Consider the following 23437-nt stretch of genomic DNA (forward strand, 5'->3'; position numbering starts at 1 on the left):
GGAAATTTTACTTTATTTCAGACTATGGTATAGATTTATTTATATAGCTTAAATGTAATACAGGTTAAGAAATATATATATATTTTTAAAGTTAAAATAAAGAATAGTGACTTGTGTGAAGATACATAATTTCACTCAGTTACCAGAAGGTGGCACACCAGATTCTTCTTAAATACACAAAAGAAAGGAATAATATTAATAGGAATATAAAATAATCTGTATTTAAAAATACTTTAATGTATTTTTAAGCCAAAAAATATATAATTGTTATTTGCTTGGTGAGGCTTATTGTTAAGACATGACAAATATGAATTTAACCCATTGTAGCTTTTTATGATTCAAAAATAATTTTTATGTGTATAGTAAAAGTAGACTTTGAAATAGTATTGCCATTAAGGAGAAGCTGTTTTCAATTTATCATTAAAAAAAATAAAATACTTGCTACCTACCTTTTGTATAACAAGTCATTAGATGTAGAATAACATTTTGGATAAGGTTTCTGCCAAGGTCTTTTTAAAGATACTATTAGACCATGACTTTGATTTAGTTGTGACTTTAATAATGCAATAGTGCTTGTGAGATGACCCAGAAAAATACCAAGTCTGTTTATTTTGAAGAAGAAGTTAGACAAAGGTAATGCTTAGTAATGTTTACTTTCTCTAAGCTAATTGCAACATAAATGAAATAAATGTAAATAAATTGAATTTTTTGTTAGAGCTCCTCAGACACCTGCCAGCATACTTTACTGTTTTAAGCGTGTTGACAGCATATACTGCAGTGCTTCTGTAGTAGTCTCTATTTTTAAAACTGCATTCCTGAGGCAGTACCAGAATTATGTCTGCTCATCGTTGCCTTTTGTATTAGCCCAAAGGAGTTAGGTATATGACAGAACTTCCCAAAAACAAAATCTTCTCGTTAGGAAACAATACATCCATTTATATGTTTTTATTAATTACAAGCAGTATGAAAATAAGAAAATATAGTAAATGAACCTAGAAGAACATTAGCCATCTGTTCTCTGAAAGCTGGTGCCATTTGCTTTCTGGTTTTTATGGCAAAACAGTATATCAGCAAAGAATTGAACTTTAGGCTTAAAAAGCTAGATAATGACAAAGCATTCCAAGGCTGAGTATATATTTACTGGAAAAGTGTTTCCTTGTGTCCAAATTTGTCTAGTTTAGCCTTTTAGATCAGCTGCCAATAAATGTTGTATTCAATGTCAATCTTTATTCCAGACTTTCTGAAACATTAAGAGAACATAGATAAAAACAAATAGAATCTTATGGTTTGCTAGTTAAGGTTTTTTTTTAAAAGTTAATTCACATATTTTTAAATTGTTCTATGTAGTCTTAACTGTTCAGCATTTATAGATATGGTTTATTAATTTATAGCTAAAATATTTGCAGAGTATGCTTTGAAAATTTTGAACTACATACAATAAAGCCACAATTAACCAGAGTTTTTTTTTTTTTTTTTTTGCACTCCACTTTCAGGAGACGGAGGCAATTATCTTTAAAACAAGCCGATTTCAAGGATATATTCAAAAAATCAACTTCAGGGTATGTCTAAGGGTCTGCATCTTCTTCTACCTTTTTGTCAATGAGAATTTATTTTCATAAAAAAGACCCTGAGGTACTAGAAGCCATTCAGTCATCAAAGAAACTTTCAATAACATCTAGGGTACTGTGTTTATTAAGACAAAAAAAAAGAAATTATTTCATCAAAGAAATACCACACATCATTGTATTGTGCTTTATATTTTCCAATGTGCTTTCACAAACACAAGTTCAGTTGGTTCTTATCACACTGCTGTGAGTCTGGCATCTTCCCTATTTTACAGATGAGGAGGATAACACGAGAGGTTACAAGTTTGTGGCACAGCTACAAGCAGACCACAGGTGTCCAGCTCTGTCCTCTTCGGCACCCTTCCTCATTGAAAAAGTTTAAAACGAGTCTTTAACTTCTACCCTGTATTGCACAATCAGTGTAACTCATACTATCTCTGTTTCCTAATTGCTGTACTTCACAATTTCCCACTTTGCATGTGTCTGTCTGCCTCCAAATCTGTCCGCCAGCTGGAGACCTTGCTTTCAGACTCTCCCAGACCTGGAAGGGTCTGGAGAGTGGGAGGGCAAGATAATAGCCATGGACAGTGGGGACAGACAACGATTGGTGAGCAGCCAATGCTGATACGCTGAGGAAGGCCAGGCACAGAGACAGAAAACAGAACCTCATTCTGACCGGGGTCATCCTGAGCGGGGGTGGGCCACCTTGACTTTTAAAGCAGGGTTTCTCCAAGTTGACTAGACCAGGCATGAAAATCAGCTGGAGTCCTTGTTTAAAATACAGAGTACTGCTTCTCACTTCCAGACTTGTACATGTTCAGTATTCAGCCCAGATGATTCTTAGGCATGCTAAAGTTGGAAAGCATCTGCCTTCAAGGTATAGGACGTTTTGGATGGACCTACAGTCTGTCATTCAGAGTGTAGTAAGTCCGAAAGAGAAAAATATCATATATTAATGCATATATATGGAATCTAAAATTTAAAAAAAAAAAAAAGGTTCTGAAGAACCTAGGGACAGGACAGGAATAAAGACGCGGATGTGGAGAATGGACCTGAGGACATGAGGAGGGGGAAGGGTAAGCTGGGACGAAGTGAGAGAGTGACATGGACATATATACACTACCAACTGTAAAATAGATAGCTGGTGGGAAGCAGCCGCATAGCACAGGGAGATCAGCTCGGTACTTTGTGACCACCTAGAGGGCTAGGATAGGGAGGGTGGGAGGGGGACGCAAGAGGGAGGGGATATGACGGATGTATGTATATGTATAGCCGATTCACTTTGTTATGCAGCAGAAGCTAACACAACATTGTAAAGCAACTATACTCCAATAAAGATGTTAAAAAAAAAAAAAAGGTATAGGACTTTTCTCTTGGTATACACCAGAAGATAAAGAAAAGAGCCCCTTTTCTCTTGGTAGCATCCAAGTTCCATGTCGAGGCCTATGGGGGCGGGAGTCAGGCAGGGGTGAGGAATGACAGCTGTTGCTTGCGCACCTTGCTATATCTCCGTTGGAGGCATATCACAATAGGTGTTGTGCATTATGGTGACTGCGAGGTATTTTAAATAGGTTTGTGTTCGTTTTCGACTCAAGGAAGATAAAGAGCAGAAAGATTGCCCCCAAAAGGTGAAAAACAAGTGACTTTTAATATTTTTAAGAGTTAACCTATCCCAGCTGTTTTCAATTTAATTTTTAATTTTTAAAAACACTAGGCTATCTAGGATTCTGGATGGTTAAGGCTTAATGGTAGCAATATACTTATGCTTACTCATGTTTCATATGTGAATACGCAGTCGGCCCGATTAGATTTTAAGGGATTTGTGGCTGGGGAACATGTGTTCTGTTGTATACTTGTAACATCTAGCAAAGTCATAACTTCTCGGTACTCACAGATGATTGAGCGAATTCAGCTCGCACGTCTTCTCTACAGGTTTTGGTCTTGGCGTAGTGAGTGGATTGATTTTGGTGTTTGTGAAGTTCAAGGAGTCTATCTTACACTGTCAGGAACATCTAATATACTACAGAGGCCTCAGTATAAACAAATGCATTTTAGTTGACAAATGCGAAAACGTGGTCCTAATTACTCATTTGGCTAATGCTTGTTCCCTGTTTAGAGTATCAGTTTATTCAAGCTCGATCTTGCTGCTTCTTCAACCTTTTTGGAATACAAGTTATGTTGTTCTGTGCTTTACATATCTGAATCTCAAAAACTATTGATTCTGGAAATCCCTAAACACAAATATTTTTGTTTACTGGCTGGACAGCATCAAACCAAATGGCCAGACCCTGTAGTGGAAGACTCATAAAAATGCTCAACAGTGTCTCTGACTTAGGTCAAGCTGAATAAGGAACGAATGAATAAGTATATGCTAGCTAAAGATGTATTTTACTCAAGTGTTGTATACCTTCAGAATTCCATGAGAAATAACTGATTACTGAAGACATATATTTGATTTTGAAGACGTGAAGTGGTTCTGAACTACTGGTTGAAGTAGGCAGACTTAGAAAGGCAGTCAGGAACCCCCAATTTAAATTGCATCTAGCTAAAACCTAGGGTCAGCCTAGAAGATGAATTCTGTTTTCCTGAATTCTGTTTTTCATTCCCTCATATCAGAATCGCATTTACTTTACAACATGAGATAAAGGAAAGGAAGGATTTCCCCCACTGGACAACCATTGCATCCAAGTAATGAAGCTAGACATAAATCTAAAATAATGCTGTTGTTAGTTTGTAACACATGAACACTTTATATAACATGAGTTAATGATGTCTTCCATCATAGGATTTTCATAATTGCTAAATACTTTTTGAGGCATAGCAATTTTCAGTTGCACACTAGCTTCTGTAATTTAGACTTACTACCATATATTTGGCATCTTGCAGTATAAATGTTTCTATACCTCCCTCCCTGCCTTTCTTTTAAGAAAAAAGTCTTTAGGGAGTTCCCTGGTAGCCTAGTTGTTAGGATTCTGGGCTTTCACTGCCATGGCCCGGGTTCAACCCCTGGTCGGGGAACTGAGATCCCACAAGCCATGCGACGCGGCCAAAAAAAAAACTTTAGAACTTAAGATTACCCATGAGAAGAACTCTAAATTAGAAAATGAGAAGGTTCTCAAAATACTCATGAAAATAGAGGTATTGAACTGTTTGCTAAGTCTCTTTAATACCACCATAGTAGGCAGATATCCTAGCTCTAAATTATACCTTTAAGAAAACTATTGGTACCCATGTTATGGCAGTGGGTCACACGGTTCAAGTTTGAAGTTGAGCCTTTTTTGGACTTTAAGATATTCTCATTCATTATATAGCTAAAACCCTTTATTTTTAAACAATAATAGTTTACATAGATATATGTATAGGAAATTTGAAGTTTTAATGATTAGGCCTGGGAAATGGTAAAAACAAAATTAAAGCAATTGCATATAAAGAGCCTTTTTCATGGAAAATTTAAGTAGTGTGGTATAATCTCAGTGAGTCATTAGGATTAGCTTTTCACGAAAGTGTTTGCTTCTGGTTAGCAAAATATTATTGTGACTACCCTAAGTATTTGTAACCAGGATTTACAAATACTCAGGGAGAAGAGGTAGAACAACTTAGGTAGTCGCCTAGATCTCATTTTTGCCTGTAACATTTATGGTGCACATGTGAATGTTGTAATAACTCTTTAGATAAAAGGATATAAATACGATTTTTTCAAGATAGTAGTATTATTTCATTAATTTTAATTGGGATATTGAGGAAAATGTCTTATTCTAAAGGTCTTTCAGCAACTCAGATTTTTGTAAAAAATATAAGCATTACTGAAAGAATGTATAACATAGGAAATGTTGACTTTCTTTAACTGGCATGCTTTTGAGACTTAGGTATGTGATGTGCTTATTATTTTAAAAAGTTTTTCAGCCATTATAGATAAACATTAGTAGAAATTATTTACTCTTATCAACATAGTTCATAATTTACAAAATTAAGATTGTAATATTGCTTATTACTTTGTCTTCATGCACAGTTTGTAGTGTTGCTTCTATAGTTGATGCCACAAACTAGTGAAACTATTTGAAAAGCTTTATATGCTTATAATTTTTAGTCAGGAGAGCCATATTCTTAACTTTTCTTTCAGTAACACTGCACATTTTAAATAGATTTTTATTTTGATAAGTTTGCAGGTTTAATGTACAAACACATCAGAAACTCTAACAATAGTTTGGCTATTTTATTTACCAAATGTAATTTAAGGAGATGCTTAGGAAGTTGTTGAGAGACAACTAAACAGATAAATTATTATTATTTGAGGTGAGAGCAGAGATTTTTCCTTAGAGCAATCCATCATCACTATCAGGGACGCCTTTATTTTATTTAAGAAAGTATGTATTCTGGGTGATTTTCTTCAACATATGCTTATTTTTAACAAGACAATGTGTATGTTTAAGTTTTTTTCATTTTAAGGACTTTATAGCCTAAAATTATCAAATTAATAGATGGATATTCCTTTTACTCTGAACTCTGCTTTTAGTTATAAGCAGAATCAATAACAGCATTTTTAAAACTTTTCAGGATATATCCTGGCTTCAGTACACAGTTCTTGTTTAATCACTACTCTGCTTATAAAAATCTCGCTTTCAATCTACTCAACAAATACTTACTGAGTGCTTTCCCATGTGCCAGGAATAGTGATCTATTAGGAAGATAAAGATTCAGGGATTCCTTCTCGAAGGAGGAGCACGAGTTTGGGGAGGGCATCTCAGGCAGACAAAGTAGCAAAGCTGGAGCACAGGGGTGTCCTAACAGCAGGCCTCTTATTGGAGCACTGGATACATTATCCCTATTTGATGATCATAAACTGTCTCTGTAAATGGAATTTTTTCAACAATGTAAAAATGGTAATGCAAAATCAGGTGTATAGATAGTATGTATGTAAAAATCATTGATTTCCACCATTACCCTTCCCAATACACCCAAACACTTTGATTTGGGGTTTAAGGCATTATTTAATACATGGGAATACTTAAGAATTAATTTAGGTTATGCATGTCAAAGATGTATGAAGACTTACTTGGGCATATGGATTTGGGAATCATGTGAATGAAGAACTCAAGGGTACCCCCCCAAAAAAAAAGCCATAAAGAATATAGATACTGCAGAAAGCAAAAGGAAGAAGGAAGGGCAAGGACTTCTGAATTTCCCATTCAGTGCAAATCCTTTCTTCAGCATAGTGAGATTAAGGGTGGTCAGAATCTGTGGGTCATTGGGTCCCCAACAGCTGGATCTCTCTTGTTGCCTGCTCAGTCCTTTGTACACCAGCTCCCATCTTGGCGTCATAACCTCATTCATCTGACCCCCGGTTATAAAAGGTGCTACATAAACATCAAGAACCACTACCATTCTGGCTTTCCATTCTCCCTCCAGCCAGTCCATTACCTTCCTCACCCTTACTTTTTTTCTCCTTTGTTCCCTTTACCTTATCAGCTTCCTAGCTCCTCTTATTGCTGTTCTATACCCGACTCCCCCAAAACAAACAAAGAAACAAACAAACGTTTAGTATCCATATTTTCCTTTGGAATTGTTAAAGATTGGAAGAGTATTTCCCTTCACATTACTTATGCCATCCATGGCCTGAGGAATTCTCTGTGCATATACACACATATGTGCGTATGCGCCTGCACAAGTGTGTTTTTCTACTTGTTTGTATCGTGAAGGAGATAGGTCCTACAGTAATCCAAGGCATAGTCATGGTTACAATAATCTATGTAAATTCTTTGTGGGACTGTAAGAGTCCACACAGTTCCGTTAAGGAAATTGATTTGTGAGAAGGTGCTTATAAAAGATGAAATAATGACTTTCCAAAGCAGCTGTCTTTGAGAAATGTCTAGGATTTTCCATTTTGATCTTAGCAAGGCTACATATCAGAGTATCTAGGAAGACATTTTTAATGTATTTGATATTCAATTTCCTAAAACAAATAAAAAGGAGACACACACACACCTAAGTATATATAGCCATTCGCGTGAACAGTTCTATTTCCTGTAATGAGGAGCCCTGAATTGTGCTCTGTTTAGAACTTAACTTTTTGTATGCTTTAAAGGGTTTAACAGTCCTACTTGGTTGCCATCCAAGTACTTTTACTGATTGGTAGAATATAAACAAAGCACACGATTTGGCCTGATCTACAGTCTTGTCTGAGCAACAGGAATAACATGGATCTCCCAGATTAGTCTGAAGGGACATTGTCAGGACTCCAGAAGAATACACAGTGCCTGCTCATACAAACGATGGCTAATGCTATTATTCTTCAGTTGTACTTACCACGGGATTAACCAAAACTTGCAAGAAAAAGGTAGGTTAGTTCTTAGGGGATATTGGGAAAATATGGAGAAAGAGGTCAGATATGTGACATATTAGTCAATTCATTTCACGAGTTGGTGGTACTGGAGACAAACTGTAGCAGTCAGTAAGCGAATTAAACTTTCGTATAAAGTTATTTAGAAACATTTACATTGAGAAAAAAATTAGACTCTTGGCTGTATATTTCACTTGTCTCTCATACTATGACTGGCTTAATTTTTACTCACCATTTTCTCCCTGATCATTCTTAAACACCTTCTGGAATTAAGATTTTGGAAATGGTCTTTCTGCACACGTTTGTATTTTTGGTGTTTCTTTCCCATGTCTGTCTTTGAGTGTACATATAATTGGAGGAATAAATAACTCTTTGTAGTTCTTGTTTCTTTTGAATACATTGAGACAGCTGTAGAATGTGGTTCACTTCATATGGAAACATCTTCTGGAACTGTCTCATTGAGAAGAAAGGACAGTAGGGATTCTAGAGCAGGAGTCCTAGAGTAGGAGATGGAATTTGGTTTCTAGTTCCAGTTCTGCTACTAGCTAGTAGTGTGACAAGTTAACTCCTCTGGGCTTCAGTTTTTTCATCTATACAATGAGGGTACTGAGCAAGATGATTTGTAAAAGTTCTACAAATCTCTTTCTACTTTGGGAACCAGGGAATTCTGTGTTGTAAGATTTGGCCAAGAGTGACTCCTTTCGTGGCCTTGGCCAAGTCCCAACATTGTCCTTTATTACATCTCTGAAATATGCATTCACAGGTATTTTTAAGTGATTAATGTTCATACAATGTTTTGAAGAGCTTTTGTGCATGTTGTCTTTCTATCCCATTTTATGCAGTTGTCCATAATAGAAACCAAGTGTTCTGTAAATGAAATCAGTCCTGTGATGTGAATGAGGGCTTTTGACATTTCCCAGTCTAAATATTTTTTTAATTAATTAATTAGCTTGTTTATTTTTGGCTGTGTTGGGTCTTCATTGCTGCACGTGGGCTTTCTCTAGTTGCGGCGAGCAGGGGCTACTACTCTTGGTTGCAGTGCACAGGCTTCTCGCGTTGCGGCGGCTTCTCTTGTTGCGGAGCATGGGCTCTAGGCGCACGGGCTTCAGTAGTTGCAGCACGCAGGCTCAGTCGTGGCTCACAGGCTCTAGAGCGCAGGCTCAGTAGTTGTGGTGCACGGGCTTAGCTGCTCCGTGACATGTGGGATCTCCCCGGACCAGAGATCGAACCTGTGTCCCCTGCATTAGCAGGCGGATTCTTAACCACTGCGCCACCAGGGAGGTCCCCCCAGGTCTAAATATTAAAGTAGTGGGACCACTGAGCTTGCATAAAATTATATTTAAAATATATATTTAATCATTTTCTTCCTTTCACTCTGTAGGTGAAAACATTTTTAGTTCTGGAATGTAATGGTAATTACATTCCGTAGTTGCTACTAGAGTCGCCGTCAGGGTAGTAAAATCTGATTAATTTGGACTCTGCTTATTTGTAATTGGGGTGATTTTGCCTGGCTGAAGTTTATTTCTAAACGACGTATGAGGAATGGTGTTGTTAAGCAATTTAAAAGTGTAAAGAATATTTCATGGACTAGTTAAGGGAATTATTTTTAAAGCCTTTGGCGTATTGGTTGTTTGCTCATGAGAGAATTACAAATGACTTCTAGCAATTTATAAATCAAAAGAACTGAATATAAATAAATGCTCATCATCAGATATAATGCTTTTAGGGTTTGGGGGTCTTTAAGAGTGTTTAGGATGGGTGGAAGAAAGCAGGCTTTCTTTTCACTTTGAACAAATATTACAATGGTTGGAGTGCTACAAAAGCAGGTTCTGAACATTAAGTCTAAGAGATGATTTGATGGTATTGGTTGATTTCTTTGGAGCCGAATGAGATTAGACCAAGAATATGTTGGTTTTTTGAATCAGTTGTTCATAGTAGAATAATAACTTGAGAACCTTTGCAATAAAGTGATCTTCGCCTGTTTTGGGAGGTTACCCTCTTGGAAATTTGGAAAACTCTACATTCACCCTATTTCCCCCTCATAAATATTGAGTAATCTTCACAGATGAAGACTCAAAACACTTAACTACCTTGGTTTTACATAGGTTTGGGGGTCTTTGTTCTCAGAAGGAGAAGTTACATTTGCAATTACTACTTTGTAATATTTTCATAAGCTGGAAAGTGATTGAAGTTCCTCTCTAAAATTGCTCCATATAGCTAATTTGTAGCTGTTTTATGTTTTATATTTTTAAATATTTGAGAATGCTTCAGGGCTTTGGAATGAGACATTCCAAACTTGCTTGATGAGTGTGTGTGTGTGTGTGTGTGTGTGTGTGTGTGTGTGTGTGTGTGCGCGCGCGCGTGCGTATTGTGTGTGTTTTCCTTCTTGGGGTTTCCAACAAGTTACCACTGCCAATTGTCCCTAGGACCTTTTTGCTCCTTAACTATTAAGATGATTATACAAATCCTTCTAATGTAAAATATTGACTACAGTTTATTTGTATTAGTGCCACTTTTAAAAAAACTTTTAAAATGTATTTTGGCCACTAAGATATTGATAAATATTCCTTTCTCTGATTCCTTTGAAGATTTCTGTGAGACAGTTTTTGGCGGGGGTACTGAAAAGAGTTGGAAATATCATTTAACCCTTTAAGTTGCTTGACTCAGTTTTTGTGCAGTGTTTTTGTGTCTGATAGATTGAACAAAAATTATTTGTGAGGTAGTGATGGCTGAGACCTATTTAGTATTTAATAAAGTTTATGCATTACTGGTCAATGTTTCAAAATAAGCTTTCTCTCCTTAGGTATGTATGCGTGAATGTATATACTGCATATACATATATGTTGGATTTCATAGGAAAAATACATTGTTGAATATTGATGTGTTCTTGAAGGTACTTGTGATTACCTTAGGTGATTTCACGCTGCATTCTGGTATATGAAATTACGTATTTTGCAATTTTTGAAAGCAGTGTCTTTCTTACAGAAATAATTACCTGTGCTTTTTGAATACAAATGAGAAAGGCTCTTAGGGACTAAATCTCAATCTTTCAAAAACTGGGAATCGTTTGGAAAGAGCATATGAAAGCCAGCTACTTAAGTTGGAAGCACAAGCTTATTGTTTGAATATAAACTTGAAAGTAAATATGAGCTTTTCATCACTGCGATGAGTTTTTTAAAAGGTAGCGGCTTTCATGTCAATGGCGGTCCTCCTTTATTAAGCTTGCATTTGACGAAGATGGGTAATTCGGTTTTTAGGTAGAAGGTGGAAGGACGCATTGAGGGTAGATATTTAGTGATGGCGACTTGCCTACATCAGAAATAAAATTCTTCAACCTGAAAATACAGAGTTCAGCATAATACCGGTTTATCCTATTTTCACTTCTTTGAATTGTGTAGAAAGTGTGTGAATTTGATGCTTTAAACAGAAACTTGAAACACCCAGTCAGTCGCGTTCTGGGCATTTACAACGCTATTTTCTGGCAGTATTTTAAAACAATACAGATGAAGCCTCTATTTGCCGTTACTTTCATGAAATACGTCAACCTACCTTTGACGGCAGCTTGAATTTTTGAACCTCCTTGTCAGTCACTAGCCCCTAGAGGTTACCGGACCCGCCGCTGAGCTCTGGAATGGTCCCTGCTGGACACCTGCTTGGTGTCTCTCCTCTAGGCAATTTGTGAGCTGTTTAGGGGCGGGGGAGGCGTGAAGGAGGGTGAAGGGGAGGGAAAGGGGGAGAGAAGAAGGGGAGGGCAGCACTGAATTAGATTGTTGATAGCGTCCCTCCGAGGACTGCTATTAAGAGCACGCTATTCTGTACTTCTCTGCTGCAGAAGACAGAGTGATATTCGTGTTAGCACACAGCATGTTGTAAATGTATGAGATTTTTGCTCATCCTGGCTTGGAAATAAGAATAGGGAAAAGAGAGCAACTTGAATCAGAAGCTACTAGAAGAGCGTGCAGAGTTCTGCAGCAGTTTATATTTGTTCTTACATTTTGCCTTCTTCTAACTGGAAAACAGAGAGACTGGCATTTTTTTAAACGGGCTCTTCCCATAATGGCATTCTTGTATTGTGTGGCCAGAGCTTGCACAGGAGGAAAGCAGGCTGCCGAATTTAGTCACTGATCTCTATTAGCTGTGGCCTAAGGCTATGCTGAGGTTTATATCCCATTTGTATTGTTGCAGCTCAAAAGAAGAATGTTCAGAGGATGACAAGTGTATTCTGAGTAGGTATGTTGTTTCATTTTCATATGAAACCCGTCTATTTTTTTTTTGCTGCTACTATTGGTCAGAAATCAGGTTAATAGGTGCAGAATATAGTGCAGTGCTGCAGTATCCCTGTTAAGGTAGAACAATGGTAATGGAAGCTTAATATAATACCAAAAAAAAAAAAAAAAAAAACCCACCCCAAACCCTAGCCGCTTTTATCAAATAAAGCTGCATTGTGTGGTATGCACAGTGCAGTGTTTTCAAAAAAATATACTGCAGTCAACGCTTTCCTAACGAGGTGGCACTATTGTTGAGTTCGAACGATAGAATCATCATTTGCTTTAGGGGACAGGAGGATTTAAAGGAGGTACCTTGCAGCCCTATTTTACAGATTGGAAGCATCGGTTTAAGGGCACTGGCAGAATCGTTTGCTTGTTCTCCGCGGCAGCCACTGCTGTGTCAGTACAGTGTGGAATGGAAGTCCTAGTTGGTAGTCTGTTATGGAAACGCTGTTTACTGTTATTGTAGTACCGTGGTGACAACATGCCATTGAAATGGAAAACGAGCTCTCCTGCTATCTGGAAATTCCCAGTTCCTGTGCTTAAAACATCCAGGTCAACTCCACTTTCTCCAGCATACATGTAAGTGAGAGAAAATAGGATATTAAAGTGGGATTTCATTCATGAATCAACCTTGTGGCAAAAGGGGGTAAAAATCCCAAACAGCAACATCCCAAACCCCACAAGATTAAAAACCTCAAGCTTGCTTACATTTAAATATATTGGCATGCCCACATTTTACCATTGTTTTGTTTTTTAGGAGTTTATGTTTCTTTTCATTTAAAGTGCCTAATGGTAATGTAATTACTAAGATGAAAGTCTAAAGGTATATCTAAGGAATTGCATAAGGATAAACTTTTACATTGGTTGGATGTTTTGAATTTTTGTGTATCTGAAATACTTAAGATGACTTCTTTTGTGTAATGGCACAAAAACTGCTGATGATTGATGTTGATGTGTTAAATATGGAAATACTTTCTATAATTTTTTGATGGATTTGAAACATTCGGAGTTAACACATTGATCAGAAAATGAGTCTTTTAATCAGGACTTTTATACTTGAGTTATGTATGAACATTAATAAGTTTGATATTATATCTTTCTCAGTTTTATAATTCGAGTTCTGGAGTATAAGTTTGAATTTGTGCAAATTATAGTTCTATGAGTAGTTATTTATATCCGTGGAGTTGAAAAAGTGTATTGTACAAATACCTATTTTAGAAATTTATTTTAAGTAAATATGCACTGAAATATGTTGGGATGTCTTTCTAGAATTTTTGAAAATCTTATTTTTTAAATTTGCAAATTATTACTTCAAAAACAAAATCTGGGAGATATAATAAAATATTCTTTTAAAGTATTGTCTGTGATCTTTTTTTAGTAGAGGAAGGAGTGAGGGAAAGCTGGACTTTTTTTTTTATTAAATAATTGTACGAGAAAAGCTTTTGAGTGAAAGTCTGTCTTAACTGTATGTGTTCCCTTTAAAATATTTTTCACTAGGACAGATGTGGAAAATTCTTCCCGCTTTAGGTTCATTGTGTGTTTAGAAATCTGGTGAGTTGCCATTTTATTACTTAGTTTTTGTTTTATATGAGGTTCAGATGCACAGTGGTATCTATCTGGTTCTTTGAAAGGCTTTTAGTCCAAAAGAAGCAATTCCCGGGAAAGCGAGGAAAAATGAGGACATTTCAGACTTGAATCCTGTCATCATTTCATTTTCAGATTATTTTTTCTATTCCTTCTTAGAGATGCTTCAGGTTATTTTATCTGGGTGTTAAACTCTGTTTCCTATAAAGTTAAAAATTTAAGTTATATTTGTAAAAGAAAAAAGAAAAACATCAGCTCTGTTTCTCAAAAGCTGCATTTGTCAAAAGTGCAAATTAATGGAGGTGACAAGTTAATGGAGCTCCTTCAGATAATTCGAGAAAATGAGATGTGCCTATTGACTTTATATGTCTTAGCTGGTGAGAAATGACCAAAGATTTACCAAAAGCCACTTCATCATCAAAACAAAACATACACACCCCAAACTAAAATCAATAGGTTACAATTAATAATGGTTACTAATGATTCTAGTATTCCTACTGCATTTTACTGTCCAAAAGATCCAATTTGTAGCCCCTGTTGCAGCTGATTTGCTACTTTTTAGAGATGATTAAAAAATACTTACAATTTTTTAATCCATACTAGCCACAAGCTCAGATACAGCTTAATACAACATCTTTAATGAACCACTTTCTTTCTTTTAAGTCCTCACCTCTTTGACCTGGTGATATGAGTGAATTGATTTAGACGAGAGAAGCCAGAAAATATCATAGATCTTGCACGTTGGCAATGAGTGTTGGTAGTACACATATGTAGAATGGAAACGTATATTTGAGGAGCTAGTGTTAGTCTGGACTCTTTTGACATTGTGACAGTCTGTATTGTTAAATTGGTCTTAACTTATTTTTTTTAATAAATAAATTAATATGAGGTTTAAAATATTATGTAAATATACACAGATAATATATGTTAAATATAGGAAAAGAAGACTAGCTTGGGGAGTTTAAATCAAGTTTTAAATAAATTGTTTCGTTTTTGACTGCGTTAGAGTTCATTGCCTTGCTGGGCCAGAAATAAAAATACCACGTTTAACATGTTGTTCTCATCAGTGCTCCCTTATATTCCATAGCACTTCTACACACAGATGATATTTAAGTTGAGCATATTTTTCACTCAGAAACTGTAAAGAGTAAGTTGGAATCCTGGGTCAAGTAACATCATGTTTGCTCTCATGGTCGGTTGGGTTGGCAAACATAGATTAGATGGCTACTTGTGTCTTTTGGGTCTAAAGTCTTTGCATTGAAATGGAGCAGTTAAATTCTGACTCTTAGATAGATTGTGATATTTTAGAATTTACCTGTAAAATTATGTATAAAAATTAAAAATACTATCTTGAATATAGAATTCTTCCCAGTTAATATAAGCATCTTTTGGTATATTTGCTTGTGTTGATTTGTAATGTTTTATCGTTATTTACTGTGATTTGTCGAATACATATTACATGATTTTCATTGATGACTTGGGTGCTTTTTCAAAGACTGAAATTTCAGTATAAAATATTTTTGCTTGTAGTAAAAATGTGTCGTAGTAATGGAGCAAATATGGAGAAATTCCTTATGGTTTCTTTCTAAACTCAATGTAGGTGCTTCTGGCTAGAACTCTTCCATTGATGCTGGTGATAGGGCAGTGCTGCTATCCACTAGTGAAAGCTAGAATAGAGAATGTTTTACTTACTGCAAACATTGAACAGAAAAGCTTTTTTTTCCTTGTGGATTTAAAGTCCAAGTTGACTTGCTTTCTGCTTGTTTAGAACCTGAACGTGAGTTTAAAACCTTTCCATATTTTCAAGACTTATTGATGATAAAAACAATGTTTATGATAATATTAAGGAAAATAGTTTCTTATATAGCATAAAGTGCTTTTCAAATTGTGTTAAAATATGATTTGGGAAGAGTGGAGTATTATAAAGACATAAGAGTTGGGAAAATAATCCTTTGGCCTCCAGATAGCTTGATTACCAAATATTATTTAGTCTCTATTAGGTAGAGTCTCCCTTCAGCTTCAGTTTTGAACACTTGCAAGGGTGGTGTGCCATCCATGTGGAATTCTGAAGGGACTGTCTTGATCGAAATCTGAGTGATGCGTTTGTGTTACACTGTGTTCAGCAGAAGGTTGAAGTTCAACCTTAGCCTGAAGGAGTATCTCCTGGTCAGTGTAAGCTGAATTAGTAGACTCTGCTCCTGACAGGTTTGAACCATGTAAATTAACCTGTCAATTTGCCTAAATTAATAAAGCTGAAAGGGCAGTCACCTCTAAGTGGTTTTCTGGTGTTTCGGTATTCATTGTTTTCAAGCAGCAAATGATTCCTTCAGGCTGATGTTATAGGGTTAATGTATTGTTAGATTCCAAGGACACACTGAAATAGAACAGAATTAGAATTAGCTATCTTTTTATCTTTCTTCACCAGCAGTTAAGTCTTGCTAATAATGGTGTGGCCACAAGGAGGAAGACAATGGGTAAGAATTAACCAGCACAGTGTAACAGTGAATCCTAGCAAGCCAGACAATGGGTATAGAATGAGTGTTAGTGAATTAGACTTGTCCTCTCTTAGTCAATACACTTGTATTCAGTTAGCCTCCTGTTTACAACTATTTTGTTTACTATGTAAAATATATTTTAGAGTAAGTGCCAATAGCACTGACTTTTATAGCATTTTCTATCATTTTATCATTGAGATTCAGTATCTAGATTTCCCTAGAAGAAATGGTGCTTTATTTAATTGTCAATAATTTATCAAGATTTAGTCATACTATATAAATGTTCCTTGTTTGTGGGTGATTCAAAGGACAGAGAAAATTAAAATATGCACTTTCTAAATTTGACATGTTCTCTATCCCCTAAGATTGTCTTGTTTCTAATTTAGTGAATAAAACACAACCTTGAAAATAAAATAAAACAAAACCTTAGATAGCTTTTTCGTCTAGCAAAATACTTCCCAAATTGATATTCTCGAATTAGAAAAGTATATAATTAGTTAGATATTTTCACAGTTAGTGTATACATAAACTTTTGTCTGTGTCTGCTTAATTTGTTTTTTTACAACATATGCTCAATCTAACAAAATTATGTGGAGAAATAACATAAATAACACAGAGCAATTTAGTGCTCATCTGTAACTTTTGTAGCATGTTTCTTGTGAATTTCCATTGTCTGAACTTGCAGAAGGGCTAGCTTAACACTTATTAATGGAAAATCATAGAGATAAAAGTGACCTTAGATGTCATTTAGAGAATCCAGATCCCCTTTAAAGCAGGAATCCTTCCTGTGACAACTCTGAAAGATGCTGATGCACGTTCACCTTGATCACTGTCAGTGACAAAGAGCTCACTACCTCCCCAAGCCAGCACCTTTCATTCGTGGACAGCTCTTCCATGCATTGAACGAAATCAATTCCTCTTATCTTTCATCTCCAATTCCTAGTGTGGCCTTCTGGAGCTATGGAGAAAAATATTATTTTCTCTATAACGTACAAGCCTGGAAATCTTCTTTCTTTAACCATTACTCATGTGACGTGTTTTCCAGACTCTTCACTCTGCTGGTTGTACCTCACCCAGATAGTTTATTTGTGTTAAACTTTATACAAGATACTACATGTGAATGAGATGCTCCCCACACCGTCCGACTAGAAGAGACGTCTCTCCTTTCATACAGGCGTTTTGCTTATCTTAAAGAGCCTGCGATTATATTATTTTTTTAATCATAGCATTCACCCTGAACCACAGTGACTCAGAGTTTACAAACTTCTTTTCAGAGGTTTACGACTAGATTGTTTGTTCCTCCTAGTCAGCGTTTATTCTCTTGGCTACTTCAGATCTTCAAGTCTGAGGAATTCTGGCATGTGCACATGAAATTAAAATTTTGTTTTAAAGCCTATTGTATGTGTCTTTAAAAAGATCTCTTAAAACCATTTAATGTATCTGAGGAATATTGCACACAAGAAACTTACAGAACAGAAAGCTAGTATTTCGGATGCTTTCAGCAATTTCCAAGGATTTTACTTGTCGAAAATTTATCTAGATTCATTGTTTTTTATGCCCAAATGAGTGTTACTTCCAAGTACCCCTCAAAACATTTCCCCAGAGGGAAGAGAGACAGAAATGCAAATCTTTCACCATCATGAGAAGTCTGGAGTTACTAAGAACTCTAAGGATTCCAGACATTCTGCTTGAAATTTATAATATTTAGATGAGACCTAAATAGGGCCAAGTTAGGGGGAGGGAAAAGAAAGAAGGAAGAGATAGGCAAGTATTTGTATTAATGACTGTATTACTTGTAAAGAGTCAAGAATTATAAGCACTGTGCATGCTGATATTTTAAATTGAAATAGCAGCCACAGTGTATTGCTTTATCGCCTCAAGGCCAAGAAAGAGGTGGTATAAACGTTAAGATTCTTGGGGAATCAGTACATAAAGAAGTTACTGAGCAATCCACTTTTGAAAGAGCTCAGTTCTTTTTCAATCACCTTGTATATTGAGTTTATAATATTCAGAAGTTACTGCCTGTTATGCGCCAGGCATAACTCTGCTGGGTATTACGGATATAGTCCTTGCAGTTATTCAAAATGACTAGTCTTTATCTTCTATCCTATCTTTATTTATAAACAATTAAATTGCTTGATTTATTTTGCTCCTGTGAAAATTCTAAACCAAGACAACCCGTTTAAATAACATTCTTGTTTACTGTGTTTGCATTATTGATAATGGATTTAATGGCAATAAAAATACTACAGAGGAGAAATGTGTCTGGGCTAACTGAGGAGATACGAATTGGATATAGATACCAGATTTTAAAGTGCATATTGCTATTGTGGTGATCATTTCACAATATATACAAATATCAAATCATTATGTTGTACACCAGAAACTAATACAATGTATGTCAGTTATACCCCAATATTTAAACAAAGCAAAAAAGAGAAAGTACATATTCCATAAGATGGAAAATGATGCGATTTACATTTAAACTTGATAGTCACTTTTTTAAACAAGAAAAATGGAGTGCCATTCTTTAAGTTGGATAGGGCTTAGGTGCTTTATAGCACCCAAGTGTATATATTTTTACCTTGCAAGCATCAACAATTTGATCCCAGACTATATGATGTAATCTTAGAGAAAAATAAAATTCTATTACGTTTCCAATTATAGTAAAATATTTTCACTGGCATGACTTACTATGATGAGGGTATATGTTGTTTTTAACCCAATTTTGCAACATTTATGGTATGATAAGACAGGAGCACGCCCAACTCGTTGGACAGTTCTTCTTATGATATAGTTCAGTGGAGAAATGAAATAACATCTTTCCATAAGAAAAATGTAATTAAAAACAACTTTCAGAACTCTTGAATCTAGCCTATACAACAGATATTGTAAATTTCACGTGAAACATATTTATTTGCAATTTTCAAAAATGTCCTGGTTTAGCATAGTTAAATGTAATACAATTTATTGAGTGCTACTATAAAAGTGCCAAGCACTGTGTTAAAACGTCCCCAATTTTGCTGTATGGGGAGACACTGCTTTGGGAAAGATCCCCGGTGTTCTCCTTACTTGTTGCAAGTAGTAATAAATCCTTCCCTCACAAGAAAAAAAAAGTGCCAAGCACTTTGGAAGCTGCCTCCCAAACACTCTATAAGGGTAAGTCTTTTCCCTGTTTTACTTTAAGGGCACAGTGGTTCCGAGAAGTTAATTAACTTGCTCAATGTTACACTTCAAGTAAGAGGTGAAGTGAAAATTCAAACGCAGTTCTGCTTGATTTCAATGATCTTGACTCCTCTCATGCCTTGTTCTTTTTATAGACTTTTGCTACTTTCATGCCATCTACTAATTAGGAAATATCTCACTAGAATTCGAAGAACAAAGGAGTATGACAGATGAGATAAACTTTTTTGAATTGGGTGGTGGTACAGGGAGAAGTTAGCTTTACTTTGTGGTACTGTCAAGTGGTGAAGTTGCAGGAAAATACTGGGACAATTATCTTTACTTACTGATATGATACTGGGATTAACCTCATTGTTTCCTATTTCTTTCGAAGCACTGTTCTACCTTCGTTGGCCAACCACCATTTTTCCCCCTGGTAATTAGCTGCCATTGACTGTAGCAGATGTACTCTGTTTATCACAGTCCTAGGGTACTAACCAGTCAGTACCTTTAGTACTTTCTTGTGGATATCATCGTCCCATTGCTTGATTGTGTGGAGGCACTGAGAAAAACCTCCATGTATGAGTTTTCTATTGCTGCCATAACAAATTGCTGCAAACGAATGGCATAAAACGTCACAAGTTTATTATGTTACAGTTTTTTAGGTCAGAAGTCTGGTATGGGTCTCACTGGGCTAAAAACACGGTGTTGGTGGAGCTGTATTTGCTTCTGAGGCTCTAGGGGAGACTGCATTTCCTTCTCATTTGGATCATTGACAGAATTCAGTTCTTTGCAGTTGTAGAACCACCAAGGTCCTTATCTTCTTGCTGGCTGTAAGGCAACAGTTGATCTCAGCTTCTAGAGGCCGCCAGCGTTCCTTGGCTTCTGGCTCCCTTTCTCCATCTTCAGCGCCCACAATGGCAGGAATCTTTTTCACATCTATCTCTCTCTGACCCACTCTTCTGCCTTTCTCTTCCACCCTTAAGGACTTAAGTGATTCGATTGGAAGGTGCAGGGACTCGATTGAGTTTTTGATTAAAAAATCTTGAATACTGTATTTAAAACAATAAAATTTTGAGAATGAAACATTGTGAGAATGATACATTAGAGAGGCAAGCTCATTTGAGTGTTCATGGACAACTGGGTTAAACTAGTGCCTTTGCCATTGCTCTGTCCTTCCTCTCTCCCCCTCCTTCTCCCCCCGCCACTTGAAAATCTCTCACTGAAGGTATTGCTACAAATTCTAAAAGACCTTTGCTCATTTACAGCTTGCCCTGTAACATCTTCTATTTTCACTCTTTGTTTTTCTGGTTTCAAAACTATAGTGCTTTTCACTGATCAGTGAGATCAGAACGTGACATCTTAAAAAGAGCATAAGTATCTTATTCAGGATTCTTGGACTCTAAGAGCTGGGAGGAACCTTAGAAATCATTCTTTGTCATACCATTGTACCTTGAAAGAGAATGTGATATTTAAGTCTGGTCACTTTTTCTCCATCTGTGTACATTCACATTTGATGATTTAACTCAGTCTTAATTTATATTTCCTCTTTATTATTTTATCCCATTTCATCAACTGTATTACAAATTAATGTTAAAAACCAGTTTTACTACAAAAACTTCAGCTAGATTTCTCTTTATACATGTGATTACACCAGAGATTTTTCTCTTGTCCTACACTGAACTGTGTTCCTAATTAACTCACAGTTCGACCTGGCTTTAGTTTGGGTGGATCTACAAAATATTTTGAAATAGTTTTGAAAAGTATATGGATATTTTAGGTTGTAAGTAGATTATCCAACAGATGATCCCTTAGCATCACTAAATTGAAGTGATTTTCATTCATTATGAGCACTTTGCCTCAAAGGATGTGCATATGTAATCATTTCTGAATGATTCACAGCTAAACAAAAGTTCATGAAACTGGAACCCAAATTTTCGTCTAAAGTAGACCAGTGACCTGGCTCATTACCATATTTTTCATAAGCATATTGCTGAAGTATATAGATAGATGCAATTAGAGACTTTTCTTTCAAATGATGTGAGCCACTATCACACCATCATATGTTTGGCTTTCTTTCATATAATTATAATTGCAGATTATATATATATATTTATATATATATATATATTTTTTTTTTTTTTTTGGCTGTGTTGGGTCTTCATTGCTGCGCGCGGGCTTCTCATTGCAGTGGCTTCTCTTGTTGTGGAGGGCTCTAGGCTCATGGGCTTTGGTAATTGTGGCTCATGGCTCTAGAGTGCAGGCTCAGTAGTTGTGGCGCACGAGCTTAGTTGCTCCGCGGCATATGGGATCTTCCCGGACCAGGGCTCGAACCCGTGTGCCCTGCATTGGCAGGCGGATTCTTAACCACTGCACCACCAGGGAAGCCTGCACATTATATTTTTGAATAGTGGATATTATTATTTGATTGCTGATGCAGCCTTGCAGATAGCCTGATCTGGGATGAATAATCCTTTAAAATAAAATAGCAGTAAGGAAAGTCGATGTTATTTATTTATTTATTTTGGCGCTTATATGCTAAATATGAACTGATACACTTCTGTACCAGAGAGCAAAGTTTGCAATTAGTTTTGTTACTGTGGTTTATATGAATTATGCAACATGGTATTTGTTAGTAGATGATGTTGAGAATTTATTATTATTTTTATATCATTTAGTTATTTGGAAAGTAATTATTTCTTTCACTGTGATCTCTTTGCAAGCAAGTATCCCACCTGCTCTTTTTACATATCTCCTAGTGCAGTGGCTGGCACATAGCAGGTGTTCAGATGTTGAGTTGATGAATGAATTTTTTAAATTTATTTATTTATTTATTTATTTATTTATGGCCACACTGTGCAGCATGTGGGATCTTAGTTCTCTGACCAGGGATTTGAATGCAGGACCCCTGCATTGGAAGTATGGAGCCTTAACCACTGGACCGCTGAGGAAATCCCCGATGAATGAATCTAGAGAGAGTAGTTTTTAGGTCTGTAGCCTTGTGCAAATTTTTTCACTCAAAGCGTGTTGCATTTCTTCATTTCATATATAGAGGAATCTAATAAATTACAGTCTTGTTAGAGAGTAAGTTACAGCTATCTTTCCTATGAAAAGAACTAATTCAAAATCCTGATTCTGTTCCTTGCTTGCTGATAAGTACCATGATGCTGGCACCGACTGAAAGTAATTTTGGTTTTTTTTGTTTTGTTTTGTTTTGTTTTGTTTGAAAGTAATTTTAATAGAAGCAATTTACCAGTGACCAGAATACTTTAGTCATGGTTCATCAAATTGTAATTTGATAAAGAAAGTAAGATTATAATCTCTTCCAAGAGAGCAACTACCTTTTTAAAAAAAAAAAAAAAATTATTTTTAATTTAATTTTATTTTGGCTGCATTGGGTCTTTCTTTGTTGCTACACACGGGCTTTCTCTAGTTGCGGCGAGCGGGGGCTACTCTTCGTTGCGGTGTGTGGGCTTCTCATTGCGGTGGCTTCTCTTGTTGCGGAGCACGGGCTCTAGGCACGTGGGCTTCAGTAGTTGTGGCTTGCGGGCTCTAGAGCGCAGGCTCAGTGGTTGTGGCGCACGGACTTAGTTGCTCCGCGACATGTGGGATCTTCCCGGACCAGGGCTCGAACCCGTATCCCCTGCATTGGCAGGCGGATTCTTAACCACTGCGCCACCAGGAAAGCCCAAGAGAGCAACTACTCTTAAAGTTAAGAGTCATTTGACTTATTTTCACATGTCCTTTACCATGAGGGAAAAACTATTTTAGACAAATTTATGTTTTAAAACTAGTATGGTTGTACTTAAATGATAATGTGTTTTGTGTGTATAGTTTGAAAAGAGGAATGGCTGTCTAGAATAAAAGGAAATCTGAGTAGGGTTTAGGAAAAATAAATTTTAAATTAGTACTCAAGAAAATGATCCACATTTACTTATGTTCTGAATTGTTTTATACTTAAAAAGGCTAAACCCGGGGCCACAGCAGTGAAAGCGTTGAGTCCTAACCCCTGGACCACCAGGG

At 36.3% G+C, this 23437-nt stretch overlaps 1 protein-coding gene across 7 annotated transcripts in view; it reads left to right on the forward strand.

The window, feature by feature from the left end:
* KLHL13 (kelch like family member 13) overlaps positions 1-23437 on the forward strand; it is a 187992-nt gene that overhangs the window by 116059 nt on the left and 48496 nt on the right. The window contains exons 1-3 of one of the 7 annotated variants that reach the window (XM_067023225.1): positions 11374-11580; positions 12088-12132; positions 12640-12752. The exons of 2 other annotated variants lie outside the window; for them this stretch is intronic. In XM_067023225.1, the coding sequence (XP_066879326.1) occupies positions 12655-12752 (98 nt within the window). In that variant the 5' untranslated portion in view covers positions 11374-11580; positions 12088-12132; positions 12640-12654. Of the gene's footprint in view, positions 1-1493; positions 1560-11373; positions 11581-11666; positions 12133-12639; positions 12753-23437 lie in introns of those variants that run through there. 4 more of the 7 variants (XM_067023226.1, XM_059049663.2, XM_059049664.2 and 1 more) reach the window with 4 other exon arrangements.

The sequence above is a fragment of the Kogia breviceps genome, chromosome X (genome assembly GCF_026419965.1).
Source record: "Kogia breviceps isolate mKogBre1 chromosome X, mKogBre1 haplotype 1, whole genome shotgun sequence".
Taxonomy (NCBI): domain Eukaryota; kingdom Metazoa; phylum Chordata; class Mammalia; order Artiodactyla; family Physeteridae; genus Kogia; species Kogia breviceps.